We start from the raw sequence: 27,205 nt of genomic DNA, 5'->3' as shown, positions 1-27,205 counted from the left end.
GTGTGAGCAATCTTAAACAGGTGAATTTTGAGTTTGGACTTGAAGATGGGCAGAGAACCAGAGAGTTCCAGAGGTGGAGAGCTGAGCGGTTTAAAACTTGAGAGGGTTTTGGTTCTGATACGGGCAGCAGAGTTCTGGGCCAGCTGGAGTTTATCAAATTTAGTGGCCATCATGGAGCTTTCAGTCTAATTACATGTTATTCATTAGCAGATGGAGTTTGCACTGGTAATGGGGTTGTTGATTTCCAAATTTCCATCATTGTTTGACAGACCAAATGAGCTCTTGAGTTAAAAACTGTGTTTTGTTACTGACATATAAACACACATAGCTCATTACTCCTAGAGTGACATTTATTTTAACATGGTTGCCTTAGCACATAGATTTTCACATGTAAAACAGAAGCAAAACAAAACAGTAACTTAACTGTGGCCTAGAATTAATTTAAAAAGTTCCCTTTCAACTCCATTAAATAGAAAAAGGCTGAAATGATTTGGTCCCCTTGCAGACACAGTAGCTCAGCTGCTGTGTATTATCATGACTGATGTGGGCTGTTGTGGGTCAGATCAAACATTCACACACTTACATGTCAAAAGGCACAGAAAAAGGTTTTCCCAAGAAGCGATCGATGCAATGGTCTTATTTTCCTACTTGCTGTAAAGTCCTATGGCTCGAAATCCTTACTGCCGAAACACACCACCTTTGAAACTGGTTGTATCATTTTCACCACCTGACATAAGTTTAATAAGTTGTGTTTTCTGAAACAGCAGGTGATCAATGAGTCACACCTAAAGACTAACTCACATAATCTCATTTAGTAAGTCACATAATCTTCCACACAACAGTCAGTGGCTGTGGCTTTCTTAACAGCTGGGGTCAACACAAGCCAGAGTCCTTGACAGCAAAATAACATTTAAACCCCTGAACATGGGAAATGTTTCACCTAGGGAGTCAAAGACGACTGAAAGCGTAGTGTTATACTTGTCACATTGCCAGGGAGCCACAACAACAACCACCTATTGTAACCACCCACCAAAAATATACAAAAAAGACATAGGGGACAAAGAAAGTCTGAGTGTGTGTGTGTGTGTGTGTGTGTGTGTGTGTGTGTGTGTGTATATATATATATATATATATAAAATGGAACAGTTTGAGAAGTTCCTGTTTGTAGCAACATTACAATTAAGTTAAAAAAGGTTCAAAACAAAGTTGCATTTTTCATCACAATATTTCACAAACACAGTAAGGCTCAGGTGAAACAAACATCTTGTGATTCTGACACAAAGTCAAGAAATACAGTACAATAACTTGCTTTGATGTAACTAAAAAGCCTGTTTAGATGATTGCTCCTGGAATAAATACTTCTTCTTCTTATTATTATTATTATTATTATTATACCATAATTACATTATTTACTTCTTATATTTCTACTAAATATAATAATATTACCGAAGCATTTATTTTCAGGCCTGTAAGTATCATAAAAATGGTATAGGCACCACTGTTATTGGACACCATGATCAAATACAGCCATTATCAGTTTGGTGGAGAACTTTTTGTGGCAGTGACATACAGAAAATGATTGTGAAAGACAACATGCATATATTAGCAGCATGTGACATTGCTTTGGTAGGTTAAACTTAGAAATGTGATCCTCATCAATAAGTCACTTGACCACAAGCTGTATGCAAAAGTACACTAGGACATCTTTATAAAATGACATAGACCATTTAAGGCAACTAGTGGTTTTTGATAGAAATCTTGCCTTAGTCGACCACTGATACACTTTTTATTCCTGCTGCACAGTTAATACTTTATTATTGACATGCCATAAGTACCTATGTAAAAAAAAAAAAAAAAAAAAAAAAGATAAAACAATTTGAACTATGAGAATTTTGTGATCGTTAAAACAGAGAGGCTGAGTGACAGTCTTTGTAGTGTTAAACCCCGTGTTGCTGAAAACAAGGACTGCTGGTAGGAGGCATTTGATGTAGCACTATTCACTGTGTGACAAGAGACCTGATGTATGGCCTCAGTCTTCCTTCATCTCAGCTGTTGCCATGAGCAGAGTTAAAAGGGAATGTGATTTTAGGTCAAAGAGGCCCATGTCTTCTTCTCTCATTTGGCTTCTTTAGACTGATGATATATAGAGCTTTTCCTTTAGATCCAACCAGCTTTGTCGAGTTTGACATTCTGAATATCTTTTCAGTCCTCTAATACTAAGGATCTCCAAGCCCCTTAGTGAATTAACATGTTAGGTAGTGCCAGACCTGACCAAGGATTAAAAAGGTTGAGTAAAGTTTTACTGAGGAAAGCAAATTAGAAGTTGATGAAGGGAGACTAATCCAGTCCTATTCACTCTGGACTTTGACCAGGTCCTCTGACAGGAAAATAAAAAAACATCATTATGTTCTTGGAAAGGTCATTTGACCCAGAAACCTCTGACCTGGTCATTGGCTAGACATTAGTGCATCAAAAGCACAGACACTGTGGCCATAATGGACAACATCAGGATATTGATTAATGCACTACATCGTTGATGTTATGGTCTATGTCGTACTTTTCACAGAACTTATTTGTGAAGGGCAGGCAGGTGAGATGCTCCAGCCAATGCCAGTTTATCGGGTAAATATAAAACCAAACAATGAGCGAGGAGAACAGTCCGATGTAGGCCAGCAATGAGACAACAATGAGGATGCGTTTCCGGTACATGTCAAAAGTTCCAAAGGTAATGTAGGGCAAAAAGGCGAAGGACAGCAACAAGCCGCTCAGGAAACCAAAGATGTGGGCAATGTTGTCAATCCACGGCAACAGGCCACACAGGAAGAGGAAGAGAACGATGCCCAACAGTTTAAAAAAGGCCTTCCATGGCTTCTCCAGGATCTGCCAACCTTGAAAGAGCTCAACAAACAGGCAAGCCAGGAGACCAAACTGAGACCCTGCTGGGCCCACCTAGTGAGATAAAAACAAGTTTCAGGTTATCGCATTGTTCAATTTCAAGCCACTGTAACAACGGAAGACAAACTGTTCTTAGTGTTGAAAGAAGCTGAAAGGAGTTCAGTGCGCTGAAATGAAATGATAATGATAGAATTGAAGTACAGATTTCAACTTTAATTTGAAATTATTCACATCACATTCAAATCAAAATGAGGGGAAGGCTTTAGCAACTGCAACAATTTTCATACATACTCCCAAAATTTCCAGGGACCCAACTGGCCGAGCATTGGATGCATACAGGCTCAAATGTGTCACGTGGGACTATGTTCTAATATGGAATAATGTTTGTACAGATTAGAAGGTGTTATTGTAAATGTAAGTGTTGATTTGGCTTTGCATGATTTGCAGTGAAGTGAAAGTGGAAAATTCTGTCTAATTATAAGGCAAGGAAGGTCAGTCCATGTGCTGTAATTTAGGCACAGAGATTTAACCCTATTACTAAATCTTGGCAACAAGTTCATAAGATTATTTAAGGTAACAATTATTTAAACTGACCCATGCGGACCATCTTAGTGATGTCATCCCAACACAGTAGAACCTTATCAACGGGTAATTAATGAATATTGGGAAAATGTTATTAAAGTAGATGTATTACATCAGTGACCAGTTTGGGGACATTTTGGGCCAGTCTGGTTGAAGGGCTATTGTGCTTATAGATAAAGACTTTAATGCCCACAGTCTGCCTTAATTTTTGATCTAGTTCTGGGGTAGAACTAAACTGCAAGCCCTGGGTCAGGCAGTAAAGGTGCAGATTAGAGTGACGTCGGCACTGAGTTTGGAGGCTTGGCCTAGTCAGAGGCATATGGCTAATCTGTGAAGACATTAAACGCCTACAAACAGAAAAGAGCATGGCACAGCTCTCACCCACACACCCCAGACACGCAGGCTGACATGTTCCTAATGCGTTCCTAACACGCTTGTCATTGCTCATTGTTGGCCAACTTGCTGAACACTAAAACTGAAGGGGCAGTGATTAGGTGGACACCTGCTAATTTAGCCCATTTTTAATGATTTGCTGCTGGATGCTAATGAGCTGTTTAGTCCTCCACTATAGAGCTGCTACTTTGACTTATGTCCATGTCCAGACAGAGAGGGCAGAACCAAAGCCACATAGTGTCTTTTCAGCTCACATGCTTCCAACCAGGCCAGAGTGACTGTCCTTATCCTATTGGGACCGGACACGTGTATCATCTCTCTTCACACTCACAAGTGTCCACCATCATAAAAGTATAATCTAAAGAATTTGATCTTCACTTGTGCTGTACTACTCTGGTCTTTATTCTTTACTTTTTTGGACCTTTGTCGTGTTATTTGATAGGACAGCGTGAAGAGTAACAGGAAAATCAGGGGGACAGAGAGACAGTGGCGAATGACACTGGAAACAAGTGAGACAGATGAGGACCTTGTAGTGCATGCTCTACCCAATATAGCCCCCTAGTCTGGTCTTTGTTCTGATATCAAATTGTCAAGTTGAGCAAATTCTTTGATACACTGGATTCTTTGTAAGTGGATCAAACATACCGAAATTAAACAAACTTTTGTTTTCTTTCTGTAACCTTTGTACTTGATGTGCCGCACTTTGACAATTTACATCATTATTTACCTGTGTGAATCATTGTTATTCCAGTCACAGCTGGTGTTTGAGTCATTAATGCTCAAGCTGCAGGGTCGCCTTAACTCAACAGTTAAAGGATAATCTACTTAAACCGCCTGCTTAAGTGGCTCGACTACCCTGTGTTGTGCCTTGCATGCATTTCCTCTGGTTATTCCTGGTGTAAGAAACATGCAAGCTGGGCAGTGGGATTTCTGGCACACACGTCAAGGTACGTCATTGTGAGAGCCACCTCATGTCACATCACGTAAATAACAGTTGAAAGCTATTTAGATCGGCTCATGAGGAAGGTGACAGATATTTGAATGACATCAAGACATAAAGAACAAAAAAGAACAAAAAAAATGTCCTTGATATGAAAGAGTACCTCCTTTAAAGGTAAGTCAGGATGAAACGTTTGCGTTCCTAGAACTGTGCAGACTGGACGCTCCATTAGACAATTTTAATACTTGCAACAATTGCCCCTGTTTAAAAGAAAAAGTGATCCTGTCCACTAAACTCTGTAGCAGTGGCCTTTGCTAATGTGCACAATGGTATTAGACTAATCTGTAAAGGGGAAATTGGGCTTTACAGACACAATGAAGAAAACAAACATGCCACCAAAAACTAGGTAATCCAGACTGTGTTCTTTCCACGTGCAGAGATCAGTAAATTGTACTGCAAACAGCGGTGAAAACAAAGAAAACAGCTAACATTTCAAACATTTCAGTTTTAAATAACGGTAGATCTCCTGGTGTACACCCATTTCTTCACATTATATACAGCCTATTATCAAACTGGAACCCATTGTGAGTCACAAAGGAAAAAGCAATAACAATTGGTCAGTGTTTTAAAAGCCCATAGAGACATCACCTAAGATAGTAATTAACTGCAGCTGATTCAGCAACCACACACACTTAATCTTATATTCCAAGAGGATTTTTTTCAGCTTTCCATCGGCACATCCAAAGGGACATCACAGAGCAGATTAGCTATAGTAATGTCCAAATAAAACATATCCTCCAAGTGTGAACATAGGAGTGGGCCAGCATAAATTAGTCCCCCAAGTCACAACTGAACAACTGAACCAATGTAGCATTTCTCACGGCTTAATTTTAGCCTGATAATCAGTCAGTTCTTTGCTTGCCTCTATAATCCACTTAAGACAAGTGGTTAGTCAGCTAAATAAAAAATAACTACATTTTCCAAGATGTCAAGTATCCAATCCTGAATTCATGAGTTCAGTTTTTAACAGATAATAACACAATCAGCCCTGATTTAATGAGCTAATACAGCAACGACATAGCTGTTTGTACTGTGATATATTATATATTATATCACATATTATATATATATATCTTATTTAATTGTCAGATGAAGTTTGAAGTGTTACAGATGCCAATAACTGGCTGCTTCATGCTGCATTAGCCAGTTTCACTGGCTATTTAAAATAAAATTTGCATCTACATGAAAAACTATAATCTGCCTCAAAAGTATGAACTTAAAAGATGCTGAAAGCGCTTAAAAAAAAAAAAAAAAAAACAACCCTCCACTTTTTGATGAACAATACCCTCTTCTCTTTGTACAAATGACCAGCTGCAGTAAAGTGGTCGGATAATCTGATGTCAGCCTGATCTCACTTTCACCGTGAGAGCACCATGAGATGTTTGCTGTGCCCCTTGAGGCCTCACATTAGTCAGGTCTGTTCTGATAATCCCAAGCAGAGAAAGTCCCCTCAAGTAAATGAGCTGAGCCAAACCAAGATAAGCCACCCAATGAAAACAGTAGACAAACAAACTATGGTAACAGTGAAATATTTAAATAGTTTTGATTTTAAACTCTCTATCCAAATGAGATAGAGTGGTAAAAGGTGGCATGGTATAAATAAAGAGGCAGTTGGGAAGATTGGACGGATCAAGAACAACAGCCTGACGCTGTCCGAATTCTTTCCAGTGATACTCCAAGATTTTAAACTGCAAATCTGAAACCTCTCTCTCTCTCTTTTGGCTTAATAGCTCAGACATTTGACCAACTCAAAGAACAGTGTGACATGCAAGTATCTGTTGGAAAGTCTGAGTGTGTGCTTATGTGCATCTGCCAATTGCGAGGGCTTAAGTAATTGAGATAAATCACCATTACGGGCAATCCAAAAAAAGGTCACTGTAACAAAATCATGCCGGTGATTAACAAAAACTCATTTATAAGAAATCAACTAAAAGTTACACTTAATTCATTTTCATTTATACACACTAGAAAGTTTCTGCTTTCTTTAATTTTTTTCAAAAATAATTTCTATAATTATACTAATTACAAAGAATTTCTGTGTTAAAAGTCCTCCATATTTTTGGAATCACATTTATAGTTATAGTTTATAGGCATTTTTATTGAGATAAGCAGCCAAACCATACAGGTTTCGCTGTCCTCATGATGCTTTGACAGCACACAGTTCCAGAAATCAATAATGCTGTGTAATCATATTATTAGAAAATGTATGTCTATATGACATAATTACAAATAATCTAAATACAAATTATGTCTATATGAGTAAATTCCTTTTGCTCCTAGCCATGGCTCACCTCAGCTCTGTAGGGCAGGAACAGAGCAGATGCAAGGTTTCCAGTGATTCCACTGAGGATATAAATGATGGAGATGCGGACCCAACCTGACAGCTTCTCAAGGTCTCTCAGTATGGTCATCTGGAATACCACAGAAACCACGCAATGCAAGAGCCTATACACACACAGAGAAAGACAGAAACATAAACAAATAGGCCCCCACACACATACAGGACTACAAATGACTTCTCTGTGCAGCCTGCTGTTATTTCAGCCAGTAAATAACATCAAATTAACAATTTTTGCCCATATTTTCAGTTTCTCACTAAGCTCTCTTGGCTTGTTTGTTTGCCTGCTTTAGAATTAGACCTGGGGGATTTTCCATGTGCCGAGCATTAGCGACAAGCATTCAACTTCATACATGAGTGAACAGCTCACGCGCAATGGGATTTTATTCAGAAATATTTCATTAGGTTTGAATTCTGAAGGATGCTGACATAGTAAAAGCAAACTTTGTAATCTTTCAAACAATTTAAACAGCTCATTGACTCAGCATAATAGTTTAAACACTTTGTCGCAGCACATTAATCATTCTCCCAGTGTTCTGTGCTAAGTTAGGAAGTATTCCTTCAGCAGTGGCAACATTTATACTTCAATGGCCAACTCACTGAAACAGCTCTCTTGTGGCTGATGGCGGTGTAACTTTTACTGTGACAAGACAACAAAAGCAGGCAACTAAATAAACAACATCAAGAGCCTCATATCTAAATTTGTGCAGACATATTTACTTAGAAATGAAGGATGGTTGTGAGGGGTGCTGTGCATACCCAGCATGGAGGAAGAGAGAGAGCCACAGACGGTAGAACTGATCTGGAACGTCGGGGTTGAGGAAAGGCAACAACCCACACACATCATCCAGACAGTGGACCTGCACAGCAGTAGTGCATGAGGTCAGAAACCCACAAACACACATTAACAAAAACATAAGAACACAAGCTACCTGTGAGCAGAGTGTAGCTTCTTCATGGAAGTAACCATGCATGAAAGTACAATACTCTCTGGTGGTGATCTCACACCTAAATGAAAACAAGGTAAATTAAATTAGAATTTGCTGCAGATGATCTTACAATAATAGAAACTAAATAGATGAAGTTGCACATGCAGGCCTTGAATCAAGTAAACAACACGCAACAAAAATGTGTCTCACCTGCCCTTGGTTCCTATACAGCATGGGCGCCCCTTTATGGTACAGTCCATATGTCTATAACCTGTTTGGTTCCATTTCTTGGGAAACGTACACACCTGGTGAAAGGCATTTAATGAGCAATAACACAAGCATATGATAATACTAGCCTCCATCTCAAAATAAATATTTTATATTGTGAAATTAATTGTGGTATAGAAAATTTATTTCCAAATTAGCAGCAACATTTCCTCACCGGCCATTGCGTAATATCATCTGGCCATGTATGAGGCTCTGCGGAGGCAGGTTCTTCACACACTCTGCCCACAACATGCATCACAGGAGAACATAGAAAGGTTTGAAAACATTGAATTGATTTGCATTGTTTCTTAGAAGGGTTTTATGTCTCATGTGCCACATTAATCATATACTGTATATTTGCTCACCTGGGATCCTGGTGACAGACAGAACCAGAGGATCTGCTGATGCCCACATGCTCATTGCTCTGTTTAATAAATGTGGCCAGCGTTTCCTGTTTGCACAAATTTTGTATCCAATTGTAGGAATTATTTATTCCAAAGGATAACATTGGAATGAAATAAAATAGAACATCAATTTCAGGACAGAGCATTTACACAGCTGACAAACATAGAATGACAAGTAAACAACATGATACTTGACAAGATATCAGTGAATTTTCCAATTTAAAAATATATTTTTATGAAGAAAATTCATGTTACATTTGTGTCTCATTATAGTTACTTCTTAATTTAAGGTAGCTTTAATGAGTGCAGTTTTTACTAATAGTGAATATTTACTGAATATTGCACTGCTCAAGTTCTTACTAAAACCAGAGAAAAGCATTTACATTAAAACTACTGTAATAAGCATGCAAGAGCATGATAAACAACATACGGAGCAGTCGGAGCTGTGGGTCTGCACACATCCAGAGTTGTCATTCTGAACACAGCAGCCAGATTCTCTTTCCAGCTCTTTGGCCTTCTGGATTAGACTTACTATCTGCCTGTCCTGACGAATACATGGTGAGAACTTGGCCCCAAGGTGGATCAGGTCCTCCTATAAATGGTAGGGCATCATTGTAAACATGCATAAACTGGCAGCTCACACATAGCAATTAATTCTAGGTTCATCTTAAAATGCTGAATATTTACATTAGGTCAGATAAGGTTTTATATTGTGAGATAGGGTGAGTAAACCACAAACTCCTGATGGTGCAAGTCTTCACCCAACAAGGCAAAAAGTGTCAGCAGCTACTATGAAATACTGTAAAGTCAAGGAAAAACTAATAACCATCATCTTTGACAGTGTCCTACACAATGACTCAATCAGATGATTTTCATGAGAAGCCATGAGTCATTCATATGAATTTTATGCATGAAGACCAACAGCCAACGTGTCTCTAGTTGGCAAGAACAACATTGAGATTAATACAAAGAAACTCACTGAATTAGGACCAATCCAGAAATTCTCCTGCTGGGTATACTTCACACTCTCATAAATGCCTTTGTTCTTCAGCACCTAAAGGGGGCGACAGAGTGACACAGTTCACAAATATCTAAATAATCATGACATAGGTGCCAAAACATTTAATAATGCTTTTACTGATACTTTGATATCTAAGTAATCAATTATTAATACAGTTAATCAATGCTTTAATTTAAATTAATTGTTTGTAATTTGCTCTGTTTGCTTCAATTAAAAAAAAAAAGAAAATCACATACATTTTTCATATTTATTGCTCTGAATCATATTTTTTGTAAGCAAAAGTGCATCAAAATCACATGCCTGTTGTGTCAATCCTCATTTTCAGGAAAAAGCAATACACAATAATTTTGACACTCCAGTATCAGGGTCTGGTGCTTGTGCTTACTTTTTCATGGAGAGAGATTAATCTGCCAGGGTTTCACTCACCAGTTCAGATGACGAATGTTGTGCAAACCCCACAGGGGCAAAACCGTATGTACAACAGGCCAGCAGTGTGATTACTATATGGACGAATGTAATCCAGTAGGTAAAGTAGGGCCTTAAAAAAAAAAATAAATAAAGGAAATCACTACAAATCAGCCAACAGCCATGGAGGAAAACGATTACACAGCAGAAAAATTTTTCATGCAAAGGAATGTGTCTCAAACTGTTCTCACAGCTGTGACATATAGTCCCTCTGGATTTCTTTCAAGAGGTCAATTATTTCAAATTTGGGAAGTATCCAACAATTTGTCTGTGCACATTATCATCACTCCCAACCTGTGGCTATGGAAATCATCCAGCTGCTTCTGGACATTGCTGCTCAGGCTGCGCCGGTAGTGCCGATTAAGCCACTTCCCCACGACGCCCATGCCATACTGACGCTTTTGTTTGTCAAACGCAAAGTGCTTCACTTGGGAGGCAATGCGACGCCCCCGACGAGGGTGGCCCTTTTCAGGCAGTGCAGTTGGTGTCCTGGGCATTCGAGATACGTCTTTACTGCAGTTAGACAAAAAGCAGGTTAGTAGGAAGAGAAATTAAAAAGAAAAGTATGTGGCCATAGTGATGGACAGGGGTTAGAGAGATCAAAGTGAAAGAATATGAGAAAGGTGCACAAATTATATGCATGTATTTTAAAAATTTATAAGCATTTTAAAAGTCAATTCGGCTTACTGAATTTGGATGAAAACCCTGATAACCCAGGGTGGGGAACAACAAAATATTGTTTTTAAAAGATGCTGATAGGGATCTTTTAAGTTTTACTTAAAAGTAAAACAAAGGTTGTGCATTTACTCACAGGCTTGGAAACTTCTGGTCAGGCTGTTCACATGGAGCAAAAGCTGCCGACATGGGCGGAGATTCAAAGACATCATCAGCCATTGAGTAGAGTTCATCATGAACATCGACCTACATGGCAGAGGTCACATGAAAAAGTTTTGCCATTTTGAAGCACCAGTTTAAGAAAGAAGGCTGCTAAGCAATGAAAGGTGTTGCTGAAAAAAATTCTAAAGAGGAAGGAAGTTAAGAAAAAAAGTCAATGCGAAGTGAGAACGTGTGATAAAAAAAGATTAAAAGACCTTGCTGAAGAAGAGCGACTCGGATGTATCTCCAGAGTCCACAGTGTCATCATCCAACCAGCTGGGCCTGGCAAAACTTCTCCTTGGGAAACTGCGACCTGTTTGGGATCCTGTTAAGCCACTGCGACCCTGAAAAAACATGCCACAAACTGAAATTACACTGGAAACCCCACAAAATTAAACAATAATATAAAGTTCCGATATGAGATTATGGCAGAATTATCTCTGGTTGTTTCCAAACAGCGTGAAGGTGTGAAAAAGTTACACTATGGACAAGTCTGCATAATATTTTATGGTAACAAAAGAATATGACCAATCTCTGAGCAGTCTAAACAATGTATATTTGAAACTATGGAATATGAGGCTATTCACAATTACAATGCTTTATTTTTTGAATAGTTTTCTTTGATTACTCTCATACCACACTGTAGAATCCAAAGCGATTCCACAAGATCTGAGTTTCAATTCACTTTATCAACTCTCTGACAATCCTGATTTGATATACATCCCAAGAGGCACATAGATGTTTTTCATTTTCTTGTACTCATACACACCCTCAGCAGGTTAGATGCAGCACGAATGCTCATGCGGGCGACGGACTCCCTCTTACGTCTGGGAAAGCGGCTGTAACCAGAGCGCTGGCTAGTGAAAGAGCTGAGTGAGGTAATCCCTGGGGTGATGGGAACTCCCTGAGTGGCATGGGGTGTCCTAGGGGAGCGAGTGTCCACTTCATCTGGGCAACGGAAGGCTCTTCCCCGGGCCAAGGGATCCACAATCTGACCAAAACAAAAATTTGACTTAACATGACATAAATAATTGAGTTGCAATGTGACATTAACATGAAGCTGGCCAATGATGCTGTTAATGAATAGAAGACATGAGACAAAAAGTAAGTCACTGAGAACTGATAGATCACCCTTAACACTAGAACTACCACAGCACAGCCATTTGGCTTTTCTACCCACAGAGGCCTGCCTTTACATTTTCCATAAATTTTTATATGTACTTTTTATTTATCTATTTTCTTAATTTGTTGTTTTCACCAGGATTTCTGTATTTGTCAGCAATAAATGTCAAAAATGTAAACTTTATTTAGGCTACTCAAAGCACCCTGTGTAAAAGTTGCACGCTTGAGATGCACTGCACAACACTCTTGCACTCACACTTTCAGAGGGTCAAACTTTGTAATAACACTGGATTTTTGTCATGTAATACACAGGTCTTCAAAGTTAGGTCTTTAGGTGGCACCAGGAATGCATATGTATGCACTTGGGATGTGTTAACCTAAATTTATGAAAGCAGATAAGTCACACAAAGTGCTGCATGGTCATAAAAAAAAAGTGTGTACCGTATTTTTCGCACTACAAGTAAGCACTTAAAATCCTTCAATTTTCTCAAATCGGCAGTCCACCTTATGTATGAATTCTTGTGCTTACTGACCTCGAACCAATTTTATGTGGTACGCTGAAATTAAAATCAAATCAGATGTATTTGTATAGCACCAAATCATAACAAAGTTACATCAAGGTACTTTACATATAGAACAGGTCTAGACCAAACTCTTCATAAAATTACACTGCGCTCAAAAATCTGTCACAATGTTTTTGTGCGTCTTTGTAAGAAACAAAGCCGCTCTGCTTGATGGATTGTCGGAGCATTCTCAGCTGACACAGGGACGTTGTATTAACGTTGGTCCTTGGTTGGATATGGGTTGCAATCAAACAATGTTAGATAACTAATTATATAGTGCTGGCAACCAACGACAATCCAACATTTAGTCGGTTTTACCTTACTATATTTAGACGTCAGGTTTTTAACGTAAACCCAATTGTCAAATCCATATCATAATCCAATTATAGTGAAATGTTGGGATGCAATGTTGTTCCAAGGTCACACTAACTTCAGGTGTTTGCTATTGTTGGCAGTGATAAACCAATCAGAGACCAGAAGGCAGTACGCTTACCTCCGCCACTTTTTGTAATACCAGCACATACTGTGCTTTGCTTTACATGTTTTATCAGGCGCCTAATGTATGAAAATAAACCCGTTCATTGATATTGCGCCTTATAATGCGGTGCACCTTATGGTCCGGAGAATACGGTATATAACATAACAACATATAACATACACATACCATTCATATACACATAAACATAGTTCTATCAAGAAGAATATAAAACGAGTATGGCAATACAACACTTCAAAATAAATAAAATAAAACCATATAAAAAAAAATATATACTACCAAATAAAAGCTTAAACTAAAAACTTAATGGCAGTTTTGCACAAGGCACCTTCTAATCATATCACAGATATTTACAGGTACAATTGCCCTACAGTCCTGCATCCCAACACCAGAAACTCTCAGTAGATGTTTGAAGCTTCCAGGCTGTATTCAAGCATACCCCTCCCCATGATCTGAGAATTCTGGTGCTAATGGTGGTCCACCACATTCCAATGTATTCACATTCCAATGTGGTGGACCAATGTGGTGGACCAAAAGAAAGAAAGGTGGCTAAATGTAGGTCGTTGAGTTGTAAAATTTAAGCCAGCCTTTTGGCTGTCCTCTGGGTATTGTGGCAGGACGAAGAAGACCCTGGGTTTTCTAGTGTTAAGCCCTGCTTAACAGGACTGCGTTAACTATTTTTTCTCTGTATGTGGTGTACAGTACCATTTATATAGTGAAAGAGAGAGAGAGGGGAAAAAAACTGTTTCTTGCTGGAAATTTTATGTAAACACAGATTTGGGAGCAAAAAAGTGAGTGGAGCGAAGCGAAAGATGAAAACAATAGGTCAAAGTAAATACTAGATTATGTGCTGAGCTGTCTGACGGGGACTGAAAGGAATGTCTTGATTTATCTGGTACCATACAACACTGTTATATTAAAGCCAGACACACTTTCCTACTCTAGACAGTCTGCTCCTCCTACATTTCTTTCAGCTCCTGTGCCTCCAGAGATGTCTCTCAGTGTCATAACATTGAAAAGTTAAGAGTTATTACTTGGTTGAAATTGAGTGCAAATGGGAATTCGTAGTAGTCAGACTGGCTCTGCCTCATCCCATGTATTGGTCTGTGATACTTATTTTCATGATGAGAGCTTTTATTCCATTCATTCAATAAATAAAATCTCAAATGAGTTGTAAATTAATGTGTGGATTAGAAAAGCGGTTATAGTACCTTGGGCATCTTGTGTGTAGCTGGTGAGTCTGGGCCCTGGTCAAAGCTGGTGGCTGTGTCAGGTTCTCTATACTGGGCCTTCAGTTTTCCATAGCGCTGACTGCAGTGGCGCAGGCTCTTCCTCTGCCATACCTGCTGCTTAGTCTCACAGTCGTCCCCCACGCCAAACCACTGGGCTGTATTCCTACAGGTGCAAATCATGTCATATCACACAGGGTGAAACTGCAAGGGCAGGTAATGCTGGTTTACATATCAATGTCACAAATTTGCATTTGTTTAAAAAAAAAAAAAAATGCAGTTCAGCTAAGTTTGAATAACATCTGTTAAAGAGCACACAAAATCAACTCATAGCTTTTAGCAGAATCAGTTAGAGCAGGAAGATAGATCAAAATCTGTGCTGCTGAAAGGAAGTTATACAGATCAAATAAAAAAAGTAAGATGCATAGCTAACACAGAATATAATAATGAATGTATTACCATAATACTGTACATTAATCAAATATATAAAGATTTTTATGGTGAACAAAATGTAGGCAATCGTATCTTAGGCTGATCGAGCTGTTGTGAGGAGCACTTCTTGTATAATAAACCTTGGTCCATTGCCTGTCTCTGTCTTCTTGGCTTTGTCATCTCACTGACAATTTCTTTATTCACTGTAGCTCCAATAAACTTTTAGACTTGATAATAACAGACAGTCCATTTTACCTGCGAATGCTTTGAGACAGTGACGTTTGTCTTGCCAGCTTTGGCCTTCTGTCTCTGGATAAGAAGCCTCCATCTCCAGTTCCACTCACACTCTCTGACACTGAACCGGTTGCATGACCACTCTCACTCTTTTTCAGAGAGGGTCGCAGTGGCTGACAAGAAGAAGGAAGAAGAGATGTTTCATTATAGTAGCATGATTGTTGTTAGAGTAAAATATATATATGTATAATGCCTGCATGGGATTGAAAGTACATTTAATGTGCACACAGTTGTGTTTATATTACAAAAGAGGCTAGGGGGGAGAAAAAAAACAAAAAAAAAAAAACAACAAACAACAGCAAAAAAAAAAAAAAAACAACCTGCTGTGTCTTGAACAAATCCTTGTTCATGGAGCTCATGTTGCTTTTATCTTAACCTGCAGTGACTCTGCAATTGGTGAGACCAATGCAATGGTCTGACAATGAAGGAGTTTTTGCAGAATAGTTTGCATTGAGTTGCTGCTAGATTTTTCTTTCCATCATATATCCATATACTCACAATAACAGCACAATAACAGCAGACATAATGAGACCATTCCAGCCTTACTAGGTTTTTAGGACAGTAGAATATGGTGACTTTCATATTTTGTTCTTTGGTTGTTTTTGTTGTTCCCTTTAGTTGTTTGAGTATTCGCAACAGTAAATGACTTGGCAAAGCATTAAGTGCAATATCTATTCAAAAGGTCTTTCTGTTTTTGCTACAGTACATACCTCAATGTGCACTATAATTGCCCGGTCATTATTCTACTCGGTCCTTAGCAGCAACGTGCTCAATTAAACTCAGTCTACTACATTATGTAGCAGAAATGCCATCGTTTGTGTGCTGAGCATGGGGCCCACAGGGGGAAATGTATGGCCTTGTGCCCACAAAGTGCAAGACAGCTGTCCAAAATACCTTCCTGCTCGAGCAAATGGCAAAGTCAGATGCACACAGGAATACCATGTAGCTCCATTAACATGGTTTAAACCCTTTTGAACTTTTAAAAATAAAGTACCGCCTGAAGTCTTTCCTTGTGTATGCTGAGTCAGATTATCAGAAGGTATCGACCTCCTAAGTATCTGTTAATCAAACAAATGGGTCTAAATGCATCATCTACCACAAGAATGTTCTTAAACATTAAAAGCTGTTGGGATTTTATCAATACATCATTGTTTTCAATGCAAAAATAGTGACAAATAGAGTATTAGACTTAACTGTTTGTTGCATTGATGAATGACTAATTCTAAGTAAAAATGTTCAGCCTACCTGTTTTGCAGGGTCGTAGGACATCGCCTCAGGTGGCGGGATGGCTATTACAAGGCTGGGTGGCTTCTTGCTCTTTAGACGACTATCTGATTGAACTGTGTTTGGAGGAGGCTCCTTCCCTTCCTGTGATGCCATCCTGTCAGAGTGCTACAGAAGAGAGAATCACAAGTTTCTCAGTAAGAAAGCATTTACAGTTTATACAAACAAACAGTCAGGAGCTGGCTCTTTTCCAGTTAAATGTGCTAAAACAGAACATTATTGCCAACTCCTCTTGCTTTTCAATTACCAATATCTTAACTGGTCCTTAAAATAATTCATAAATTTTCATCTGAAATTGTGTTATATTTGGGGAAATGACCTTTTTTTTACTACACAGAGCTTAGATAATTGATTCTAAATATTATACTGTATAGCAAAGATGAGAGGAAAGGAATCAGATTATGCCTTGTAAAATTTGCACTCTGAAAAAACAGACACACAACCTAAAAAAAAAAAAAATATATATATTTATATATATATATATATATATATATAAATAACTGAAACTAATAATAACAGAAGATTTGCCTAACTCAGAGACATGGAGATGGAAATACATGTGAACGTTATCTGAAATTTCACAATAATTTATCTAGGTGTGGCTATTTTTTTCTGCTTTTATTCAATGGACCATTCATTCACAAAATAACCACATAGGTATGCATGCTTGCTAGTTCAGTGACAAAACACCACACTTCAGCGGACTGATAACAGATTATTATTATTATATTATTATTATAACAAAAACAATCTGACCCAGAGAGGGATGTTAAAATTCATAGCTGTACTGAAATAAACCACCATAAATACAATACTTTTATGACATATCTGCCAACCTGAGCAATTTTTTAAAAAAGTCAAGGCAAATGCTGAGACAACTAAAAATTCAATATTAATAATGCAGCGCCTAATATATACACTTGAAAGACTAATGAATAAGCAACTGATACACCAGCTGTTAGACATGGCACCCAATGACATGAAAGGAGTCAATAGTGCTCTCCAGCTATTGCGTATTCCCAAGATGGTTAGTAATCCATATCCCCTCCCTGCTCTCACAGCCTTGCCCCCCACTTAGTTGAATACATATAATAATGAGGATCTTTTGTTTTCTAAATGAGAGCATCTTGTCTAAAATACACAATAAACCAAGCTATTTTAGCAGTAGAGCGACTTCTATCAAGATCACTGTGTTGTTCAATATGTGTTTCCAAATAACACATTGCATTACTGAATGTGTGCATCGATTGTACACTTTGGAATACGCAAATGACACATGGATCAGATCTGGAGTCCTTTAAGTTGAATTGATGTAATAACTCATTACCTGTGTCTTTGTCAGCTCAAGGATGGAATAATATTGCCAAACTTAATTATCTCCGTCTGCCGTTATCAATCACAGCCAACGGCAGACCACCCAGCCAGTCTATTCCTGGAGTACAGAGTGTCTCGTAGCATTACAGTATTTCTAGAGAAATCGAAGGCATTGCAAACAAACCTATAAGGTCGCAAGCCTTGGCCAACACATCCATTATGTCATTATGGTCTTGAAAGCCTTGAAGTTGTGGTTTAAAAAAAAAAAAAAAAAATCAATGCAAGACCTAGGGTGTCTACTGCAGGAACAGCCGCAACAGTCAGAAATCTGACACCACCTCAGTCATTGGCCTAGTTTCCACTGCAAAGCCAACACACGGTTAGACAGGGCTTTACATATAGGTGCCGTCATTTACTGTCCTGACCTGCTAAAAAATGCCTGTGTACAGAACCTTTATGGTAATAGGCATGTAACGTTCACTTCTGCTCACCATGTTTTCAATCAAGTATGTTAAATATTTCATGTTTGGAAGCCTGATTTGGTCCTCTTGAGACAAAGAGGAGGCTACTGGCAATCTAACTTGTGGTTTAGTGGTATGGTGGGTAGGGACTGGACCTCATCCACTTAGATAATGAAATAGCTGGGAATTTGGCTAATGGACAGAGTGCTCAAATGGCAGGGAAACTGCTGCTAACCACAGTCTATCAGAGCAGACAGGCATTTGTTTGGATCTACACAGGAAAACTCTTGGGAACGGACAGTGGACTGATCAGCGGGGGAAATATCACAGAGGGATGCACTGAAATATGAGCCTGGGTGATGCTCTAACAAGGGATAAGAAAATACTTGGGTTTTTGTGTTTTGATAGATTATCAGTGTATATAAGCACACTAATACTCAACTCAACTTAGCCTTTTGTTTCTATACAATTTAAAATTAGAATATGTTGACTATTTAAGATGTATACTAAATAGATTAAGTTCTTGTTGAAACAATAATAAAACCTGAAAACTCATTAAAAATGGGATGTGGTCAATGACAGGCAGGCCACAATTATTTTTTGTACTACAGCAAGCTTGTTTTATAGACTGTGGAAACTGCCAAAAATATCTTTTAGGAATGAGCCGAGTTATTTTTATTGAATCCACGACCATTATTTCCCTCAGCTGTGTTTAGTATGTCAGCAAGCAGCAGCACTATGAGGGAATGGAGTACTGTGGTAAAAAACAAACATCTAGGATGATAATAATTAACCATCTGTTCACTCTCAGGTATATACACAGGTGAGCATACTGTGTGTGTGTGTGTGTGTCCACACACACACACACACACACACACACACAGTATGCTCACTATGTTCACATAAAGCCAACGTAATGTGGATGTATTATGAAGAGTATCTCATGATTCTGTTGTGTTCCTATTACTGTACATGAAATGAAAAGAAATTAAATATCAAGTCAAGTTTGATGAGAAGACCAGAAAAAGCTACAAAAAGCTGTCTGTATGTCAAGAAAAAAAAAAAATAGAGGGGGGAGGGGGGTCCTAGAATGACACCACTGAATGATTCCCAACCTCAGATATGGGGCTCAACCTATTGACTCACTGCTGTCACACGTCAGAGAAAGAAGGAGAACATCCACAATGACGTCATCTATAGCTAAGGTCATCACATGACACAGAACAAGTGGCCTGACACGTCTGTGCACTATTGTTACGACCTAGCTCTCAGGGGAAAGGGAGGTAACACAAAGAACCCAGGTGTTAATGGGTATAATGTTGTTTATTGTAACTCAAATAGGAAACTGTGGTTAACAGGCAAACAAAAGATAAACCAATGAACGGGCCGGTGGGTGCTGCTTTAAATCAAAAACAGAATATAACCAAAAGAAGACTCTCTAAGAGCTAAACAGTAACCTTAGGACTAGTTTCAAAGGAAGGAAGGAAGACAAAGACTGGCTACAGCTAGCTAAAAACCAAACCTACACAGAAACAGCACTCCTGAACCGAAAGTACAAAATAAGCCCAATGGCTACAATGGAAACAATCAACAAAACAGACAGTCAATAACTAAAACTGGCCTCTACTTCCCAGGTTTTACCAAAATATTACCTTTTCACCATATCTCTCTCTCACACACATGCGCACACACACACACGCACGCACGCGCTCGTGCGGTCTGCTATGTTAGCTTTTAGGAACCACAAAGGCCACAACCAAAGGGGCGAGCTGTCACACAGTCCGCTGCCCAGACTGACAAGCTGGCAGGGGTTTTAAACAGTTGGTCCTGATTGGGGCGGCTGGGATTGGCCAGTCTGCAGACAATCAGGAATCCAGGTGGTGATGAAGGTGGAGCTATCAGGTGCCTGGAGGCCGCACCTATTGGAGCGAGGAGGGTGGAGCCATCTGGGCAGGCAACTTGGCAAACTGAAAAGCATTGTTTTAATCTATTAATTCACTGACTCATCTAAACAGCTTCTTACTGGACTATTAATCAGTAGAAATGTACTGCTGTGTGTCACCACTTCATCTTCAGGGATTTCAAGTTACTTTGCAACCCACAGCAGTGTCACCATGGTTCAGTCTCTTCCCCAAACGAGCAGAATGTGTGAGGGTTGTTTGTGTGTACTCCCATCTGCCTAATGCTCATGGGAGGGTTGTCTTGCTTTAGCTTAACAGGTTGAACTGGGTTTATGGGGAAAAAAGCCCTTAATTCATATTGCAACCGTTTTGGCAGTTGCAATTGTTATCATTGAAATATGAGTGACTACTCATACTACTGTTAATTTAATAATTTCACAATTTCTTTTTCAAAATGATGACATGCCAGGACACCTACGTAACCTACTGTACAAACAATGTTTATACTGCTAAAGACACACAGCTTTACCAAGGAAAAAAATGCAACTCCTTGCACTCAAGTTGCCATATGAAAAACAATTGATTCACTAACTTGAGCCTAAAGAAGATTTTTCTCAAATTCAGAAAAATGCTTTATTATTTTTGATAACTAGGTAGCTACATACATGAGTGTGTGTGTAAAGATATATACATAAAGACAGACACACAGTAAAAGACATGCTATATGTTAAATATCAAAAACTAATTATATTACATGTTATTGGGCCAAAAATCCAAACTACCATTACCATGGAGTCTTCGGAAGAGCTACAGTCTCATGCCATCTAAATACCATGTTTAAAAAAAATGAAATGTCAACAATGCCTACTTCAAAAGCAACTGGACTTTCACCCACTGTGTATTTTTGGCTTTCTTCTCACACTGAGAAACTGCGCAACATGCGCCTCCACAACTGTAAAAGCATGCTATTGCTGCTTACTGTGTGGGGAGAAGAGTGAGACGTGAGAGTGCCAAGTTGAGTGTTTTTTGTTGTTCTCCATTTTAGGCATTTACATGAATTACCAAAGCAAGTTGGATTAGTCAAATAAGCTTCAAATTTATTTTAGAGGTGGTGAAAATAAGCAATTTCCCCTGTTAGCGTTGAGTGCCTGTACAAATGAGAAGTGCTGTAAATAAAATAAGATGTGATTGTTGTTTTAAAGGTGAGACCGGAGTTGAACTGCAAAGTTTTGAAATTATAATTCTTATTTTACCCTTGTATAAGATGCAAACTGAATATTGATGTATTCAGTCAGTCATAATCAATCCTCAGATGAGTGTTAGGGTTAGGGTTAGTTAGTAAAAGCTGAGCACAACCAGTTAAAAATATATATAGATAAAAACAACAAGCAAGTGGAAGCAATATCTCTGTTAGATCTGATATTTCATTTAAGTTTCCACCATTGTATCTCACGAAGAATACCAGCTGTTGCATCTATTTGTTCGGCATTTTGGGATTCTCAGGCTTAGAAGGGAGCAGCAAAATTTTAAGTCCATTACAGCAAACATTTTAGAGGAACAAGCCGGCAGTTAAAAAAACAAAAAACAAAAAACACCAACAACAACAACAAAAAAAAAAAAAAAAAAAAAAAAACAAAGCCTCCCCACACATGTTTTCTTTTCTAATTCTAGCCACTTGTTTTTGATCTGTGTGTTTTTCATAATTAAATACCACAAACGTAATAACTTTGAGTCATGTAATGAGGATCTAACATTCCAGATGAAGGCACTGGGGTGAAGTGAGTGTCTCAACAGCAAGGCCTAAGCAGCTGACAACATTACACAATATCCTTCCTTTGGCCACGGAAACTTTGCTCATTCACACTGAATTCATGAACATTTACCTCAAGGTAACAGTGTCATGGTATCATTCATATGTCATTCCTCTCTCTCACCCTGCTTCCTATTGGCCTCTCTGCCAGTCACTGTCTTAATAAAAGGCACCACTTAAAAAATAATGAATGTCTCATTTGGAGATTAGCAATTTAACTATGTGTGTTATTTAACTGTGAATCAGAAACAGCATTTGTTGCAGGCAGTGCTGCTGTTGGGCTGAGTGTGAAACTTTATGGAGGCTAAATGAGGAACTGACCTTCCGATAAATGTTTCATCACTTCTTAACATCCACCAGGTTGGATCTTCTTTTGTAGATCCTGGCAGGGACATCAAAAATTTGTAGAGTTTAATTACTTTTGGCACTTAGTTTACTGACACAATTTGACATAATCTTTTGCATATTTAGCTGCTGCAACATATCGTGAACAGCTTTTTTTTTTAAATGAGATGAGTGGTGGTAAGTGGTTTACCAAAAAATGTCCTCTAAATGTTGCTATATTTTGAATAGACCAAAGAACATTTTTGCATGGACACATTATTCCTGAAATCCATTATATGGAATTTCACACGTGCAATTCTCGAAGAAAGTGTGAACAAGAATTATCACGCATCAGTGTATCAAGGAGTGAGGGACCGACAATAGCAGGACTTTTGCTCCTTTTTCTTTAGTATAACTAAAGACAACTGTGGTGGTTGAACTGAAACCAAGTGATGATAATCAAAAAGTTCTCACATAGTTTTTAATGCATTACATAATCAGTGAGAGTGTGCACAAGCAAATGTAAATTTGTGTGTAAGACGTGCCCACAGCATCAGTGTGAACCGTTATGGTAATGTGTGATATCAAGGGTGCACACTGCCAGGCTAAATCAAACACTTTATTGGCATATTAGTTCACAGTTAAAATTTCTGTTTCGTTCAAGTAACCACAAATCAGTCAACCAGCCAATAAAGATAAAAACTAAATGTATAAAAAAAATATATATACATTTATATGCCAGCCATTTATTTGTCTGCTGGGTGCTTATAAAATACATTACTTTTGACCAAGCATGTTATTTGGCATGTATATTCATTGTCTCTGAATAGTGTGTCAATTTTGGTAACCTCCCTGACATTCGTTGAAGTTTGGTTCATGGCTTATAATCTCTCTCACTTCGAGCAACGTCAGCCTAATTCCACCATGACTGCGGTAAGAAGACATACAAACAAACAAACAAAAAAAAAAAAAAACACATCTACATATCTTTTGATCAGACACTTACCAGGCCAATAAAAATTGTCTATGTATATATATATATATATATGTATGTATGTATGTCTTTTTTCTTGTAGCCTGCCCAAAACTTCTAAACTTATTTCCCCATTTCTACACTTGACAAACCAAGTTTTTGTGCTAAAGCTTGTCCATCTCAACAAAAGAGCGGCAGTCCCATCCTGTAAATGGAAGCACAGAGTAGTCCTACAGCCCTGCAGCACATGGGCCGGCAGCCAGCTCAAAGCGGACTGGCCTGAGACAGAAGAGGAGTGCTCAGCTGTAAAAAGACCCAAGAGTGACAGTTTTATGGTAGCACTGGAACAACGTTCAAAAATCAGACACATTTTCAAGGTGTCTGGTCTGTTTGCACTGTTGCGATGTGTTTAGGTTGCAAATTAATCATGAACAAGCCGGCAATCATAATGACAGCAGCACCTTAATCAGCTAAATGCTACTGAACGTTTAGGAGAGTATGAGTTTTAGTGGTATTTAGTGCAGTCAGAGCAACAATCGAAGCTGCCCACTCATTGCTCATTTCTAACTTTCTTTGTGACGACTCAAAATAAAATCTTGGTTCTTGATAATATCCCTTTACCCTTTTTGGCTAATAATAGCACTTTGTTGCATCACAAAATCAATCATTCCCTTTCATACCTTTTCCAATGAAGTTTCATTGCCATCTGTGTGTTCCTGTGTTTCAAATGAAAAGAACTGTCTCTACCTAATCATTCCAGAAACTGTTTAAAGCATTGCACCATTTGCCAAGCATGTCCAAACCCGCAAAAACAGTGAGCTATTGAAAACACCTCAGCAACAGCACTGCACTTGTTCCAAGAGTTTCTCACATCAGCTAATGTTCACTGAGTGAGTGGACACATAAACAAGATATTAGAGCCCTGTCATGTGTTTCTTTCTGCCACTGGAGCAACAGGAGTGTGCACATATGTTCCTGCAGAAACGTGCTCCCCAAATCAGGTAATTTCTGAGGGCTTTATCAACTAGCTCCGCTTGACTGCAAAAACTGAGATAGACAAAGTAGCACATTGTCACAAATTCACTGCAGTGCCAGACTCAAGTGAAGAGAATTTGTCCCTTCCGGGATCTGGCAAGAAACACAGAGAGAAAATGGCTTTTTCAATACCACAATAAATGTAAAAACTACTTTCTACACCTTGGAGGCTTCTAGCCACAGAAATCCTTTAAAGATTCATGACTCTGTGGTTTTCAAAGCATTATCGGTGTGTCCCAGTATTTTGGAGATAATGTGTCATGTGAGCTGGTATGAGAGAACAAGAAAAAAAAATTCCAAAAGCCTCGCTAGCAGCTTGATATTCTTCTTACTGAAGGGGTTTGGTTTTATAGAAGAAAAAAGGAGCTGTGTTTTCTGGGTGTGTCCTGGCTGAAAACAGATAAGATCATGGCTGTAAGTGGATGAGCCTACAGGGTTTCCAAACTTCAAATTGGAAGAACAGCATAAAAAGTTTACACATTAGGGTGTTATGTTCTTTTTTGTTTCTGTCTGTCTCTCTGTTCATGGGCCCTGAAAACCGACCAAGCCAAACTGGAAACCCCTGGACAAATTTACAATATTCATATAAAAAAAACAAAAAAACCCAAACAGGTTTAACATAATAAACATAAAGAAAATGACCTGTTCACGTATGGACTTTGTCAATAAAACCAGAGCTTACTTCGTGGCTCTGATTAAGTCTTAAAACCTTCTAAATGATGTCACAGTAGCAGTTCAAAGAGTACAATTTTCATTTGGTCACAGTTTTCTTTGAGTCCAGTTAGTTAACTCACAGACATGTGGACAGCTGGTATAGGTCGCATGCCCGTTCAACCATGCAGATGCAGCCACTGGTGAGTCTTTTTTTTTTTAAACAAACATCCAACTTGCCATCGATACTTATTCATTATAGTTCCTATTTTTCTGGTTTGTCACAGCTGCAGAAAGTTAGTGCGGTGTGCTTACCGTCAACAGCAATGGGAAACACCATTCAATAACACCCTGTCACTCACTGTTTCCTCTTCACAGATAGATACGCAAAGTTGATCACATGGGGTCGAATTTTAGCAGGGAAATTCATGCAAGCTCAGGTCATTGGACTTTATCGGTCTGTGAGAACAGTGAAATATGTTTGTAAACCCTACAAGTATAGGTAATATGAAGAATGACATGGAGTCAGGGGAATATCTCCTCGGATATTTTTCACAATTTGGCAAATATTAAGTTCCGACAAGTATTCTGAAAAAAAAAAGGGGCAAGATAAAACTTAGAGAAAATAAAATAAAAATATGAATATTTATAGCTGGGTTCACAGACAAGATGATCAGTATTAAATAGAATTGCCAATTATCATGTTGTGAATATTCTGTAATGGCATTTAACTCAAACTCAGCGGCAAAATGGAAACTTATCTGTGGCAATACAGCCTTTATACACAATGTTTATGTTGCTGTTTTGTCAGAAGCAGTTGTATTCAATGGAAAAGAGTGAGTATGATCAATGTGGTGAACACAACTTTACACTTCATGGAGCAATCTTGAGTACAATTTTTTTCCCCATACATTTCTTCCTCTGACCGGGTAAGTTTTTTTTTTATCCTCAGCAGACCCACCTAAGAACTACTGCTGGACAAAAATTGGCACACAGTTATGTAACTCTCTACGGGAGAGAGTTATTACAGTAATGACTAAATACAGTATCGCACATGCCCATGTTATTTCATCAATCTTTAGGTGTGTGTGTGTGTGTGTGTCGTCATTGCACAGCTCACTAGTCTGTCCCTATTTTTCAACTCCGATGTTGTGTGTTTAAGAGACACACTACATCTACAAGTGAAACCGTGTCAGACAGTTCATCCTTTTTCACGCATTTGTTCATTAAATTCCGGACCAACAGCGAACGCCTGAACACACCCTGCTGAACACAGAAACACTCGGCGGGGGTCCAAAACCGACATGTGTGCTGAATTTATCCACACATGGCTGATGTGAGTCGATTTAGAGGGAAAACGGATGAGAGCCGGAGATAGGTAGAGGTATCCCGGTCCATCTCACCAACAAAGGACTGGCCGGGACATGTTGGTCCAACGCGGGGCGAAGACGGCCGCTGTGAGCTAAACCTGGGTCTGTCACTAGCTGCTTTATTTGTTTGAAAAGCCATCAGCCTGACCAGGTTTACACCTGAAAACAACACCCACCCTGTACCAATCTGCGTGTTTGTCTTCAGTCAGAGGTTACAGCAGTTTTTGTTTTTAATGAAAGGTTAAGAAAACAACAACAACACACGACTCGATAATGCGCGTGGATCCAAACACTTACAGATAAGTTTAAGGGCTCCACAGACAAACACGAAGAGTGAAAAGTTAAATTCACTCACCTGCTGGGAGAAAGAAGCGATTTTTAATTCATTGGCAGTGACTTTATGTCCGAAACGCTGCGGCTCGACAGGCTACTGTCCGCCGGGCTGCTACTTCCCTCTTTCTCCCTCCAGACATCCCTGATTGCGGCCCAGAGGAGCGACAGGGGCGGAGCTACGGCGGAGTAGAGGCGCTGGGCCCGGAGCGACCCGGGAGTACCCCCCAGGCCGGCCCTGTGGAAACCACCGGCATATGGAGTGCAAATAATTATGATGTGAAACACCTGCTAATAAAAAAAAGCAATATAAATTTGGATATGATGTTTATATGGACTATATGATAATTATATGGATATTTTTACTGCATTCATGTCAGATTCAAAGATAATCCTTTATTAATCCTTTAGTCAGGAAAATGTTCATATTACAGCAGCATCAGACA

General features: G+C 38.8%; 1 protein-coding gene across 4 annotated transcripts; it reads right to left on the bottom strand.

Annotated features, from left to right (window-relative positions):
• Nucleotides 1-26,905, bottom strand: LOC115046404 (inactive rhomboid protein 2). Of its 4 annotated transcripts, none has more exons than XM_029506771.1 (19): nt 26,785-26,892; nt 22,398-22,458; nt 16,552-16,698; nt 15,268-15,419; nt 14,563-14,746; nt 11,940-12,161; nt 11,386-11,514; nt 11,106-11,215; nt 10,589-10,783; nt 10,256-10,367; nt 9,788-9,862; nt 9,239-9,400; nt 8,770-8,855; nt 8,580-8,643; nt 8,348-8,442; nt 8,141-8,216; nt 7,968-8,068; nt 7,162-7,315; nt 1-2,949 (listed from the first exon to the last, which is right to left on the bottom strand). In XM_029506771.1, the coding sequence occupies exons 3-19, from the start codon at nt 16,684-16,686 to the stop codon at nt 2,518-2,520; spliced, it is 2,484 nt and encodes an 827-aa protein (XP_029362631.1). In that variant the 5' UTR covers nt 16,687-16,698; nt 22,398-22,458; nt 26,785-26,892; the 3' UTR covers nt 1-2,517. The 4 variants fall into 4 exon arrangements, with proteins under 4 accessions (XP_029362631.1, XP_029362603.1, XP_029362613.1 ...); XM_029506743.1 differs by having other exon boundaries at nt 2-2,949; nt 10,589-10,807; XM_029506753.1 differs by lacking the exon at nt 26,785-26,892 and adding an exon at nt 24,054-24,092 and having other exon boundaries at nt 2-2,949; nt 10,589-10,807.
• Nucleotides 26,906-27,205: the final 300 nt, after the last annotated feature.

Source organism: Echeneis naucrates, chromosome 1, assembly GCF_900963305.1.
Source record: "Echeneis naucrates chromosome 1, fEcheNa1.1, whole genome shotgun sequence".
Classification (NCBI taxonomy): Eukaryota; Metazoa; Chordata; class Actinopteri; order Carangiformes; family Echeneidae; genus Echeneis; species Echeneis naucrates.
This window is presented reverse-complemented; position numbering and strand designations above follow the sequence as displayed.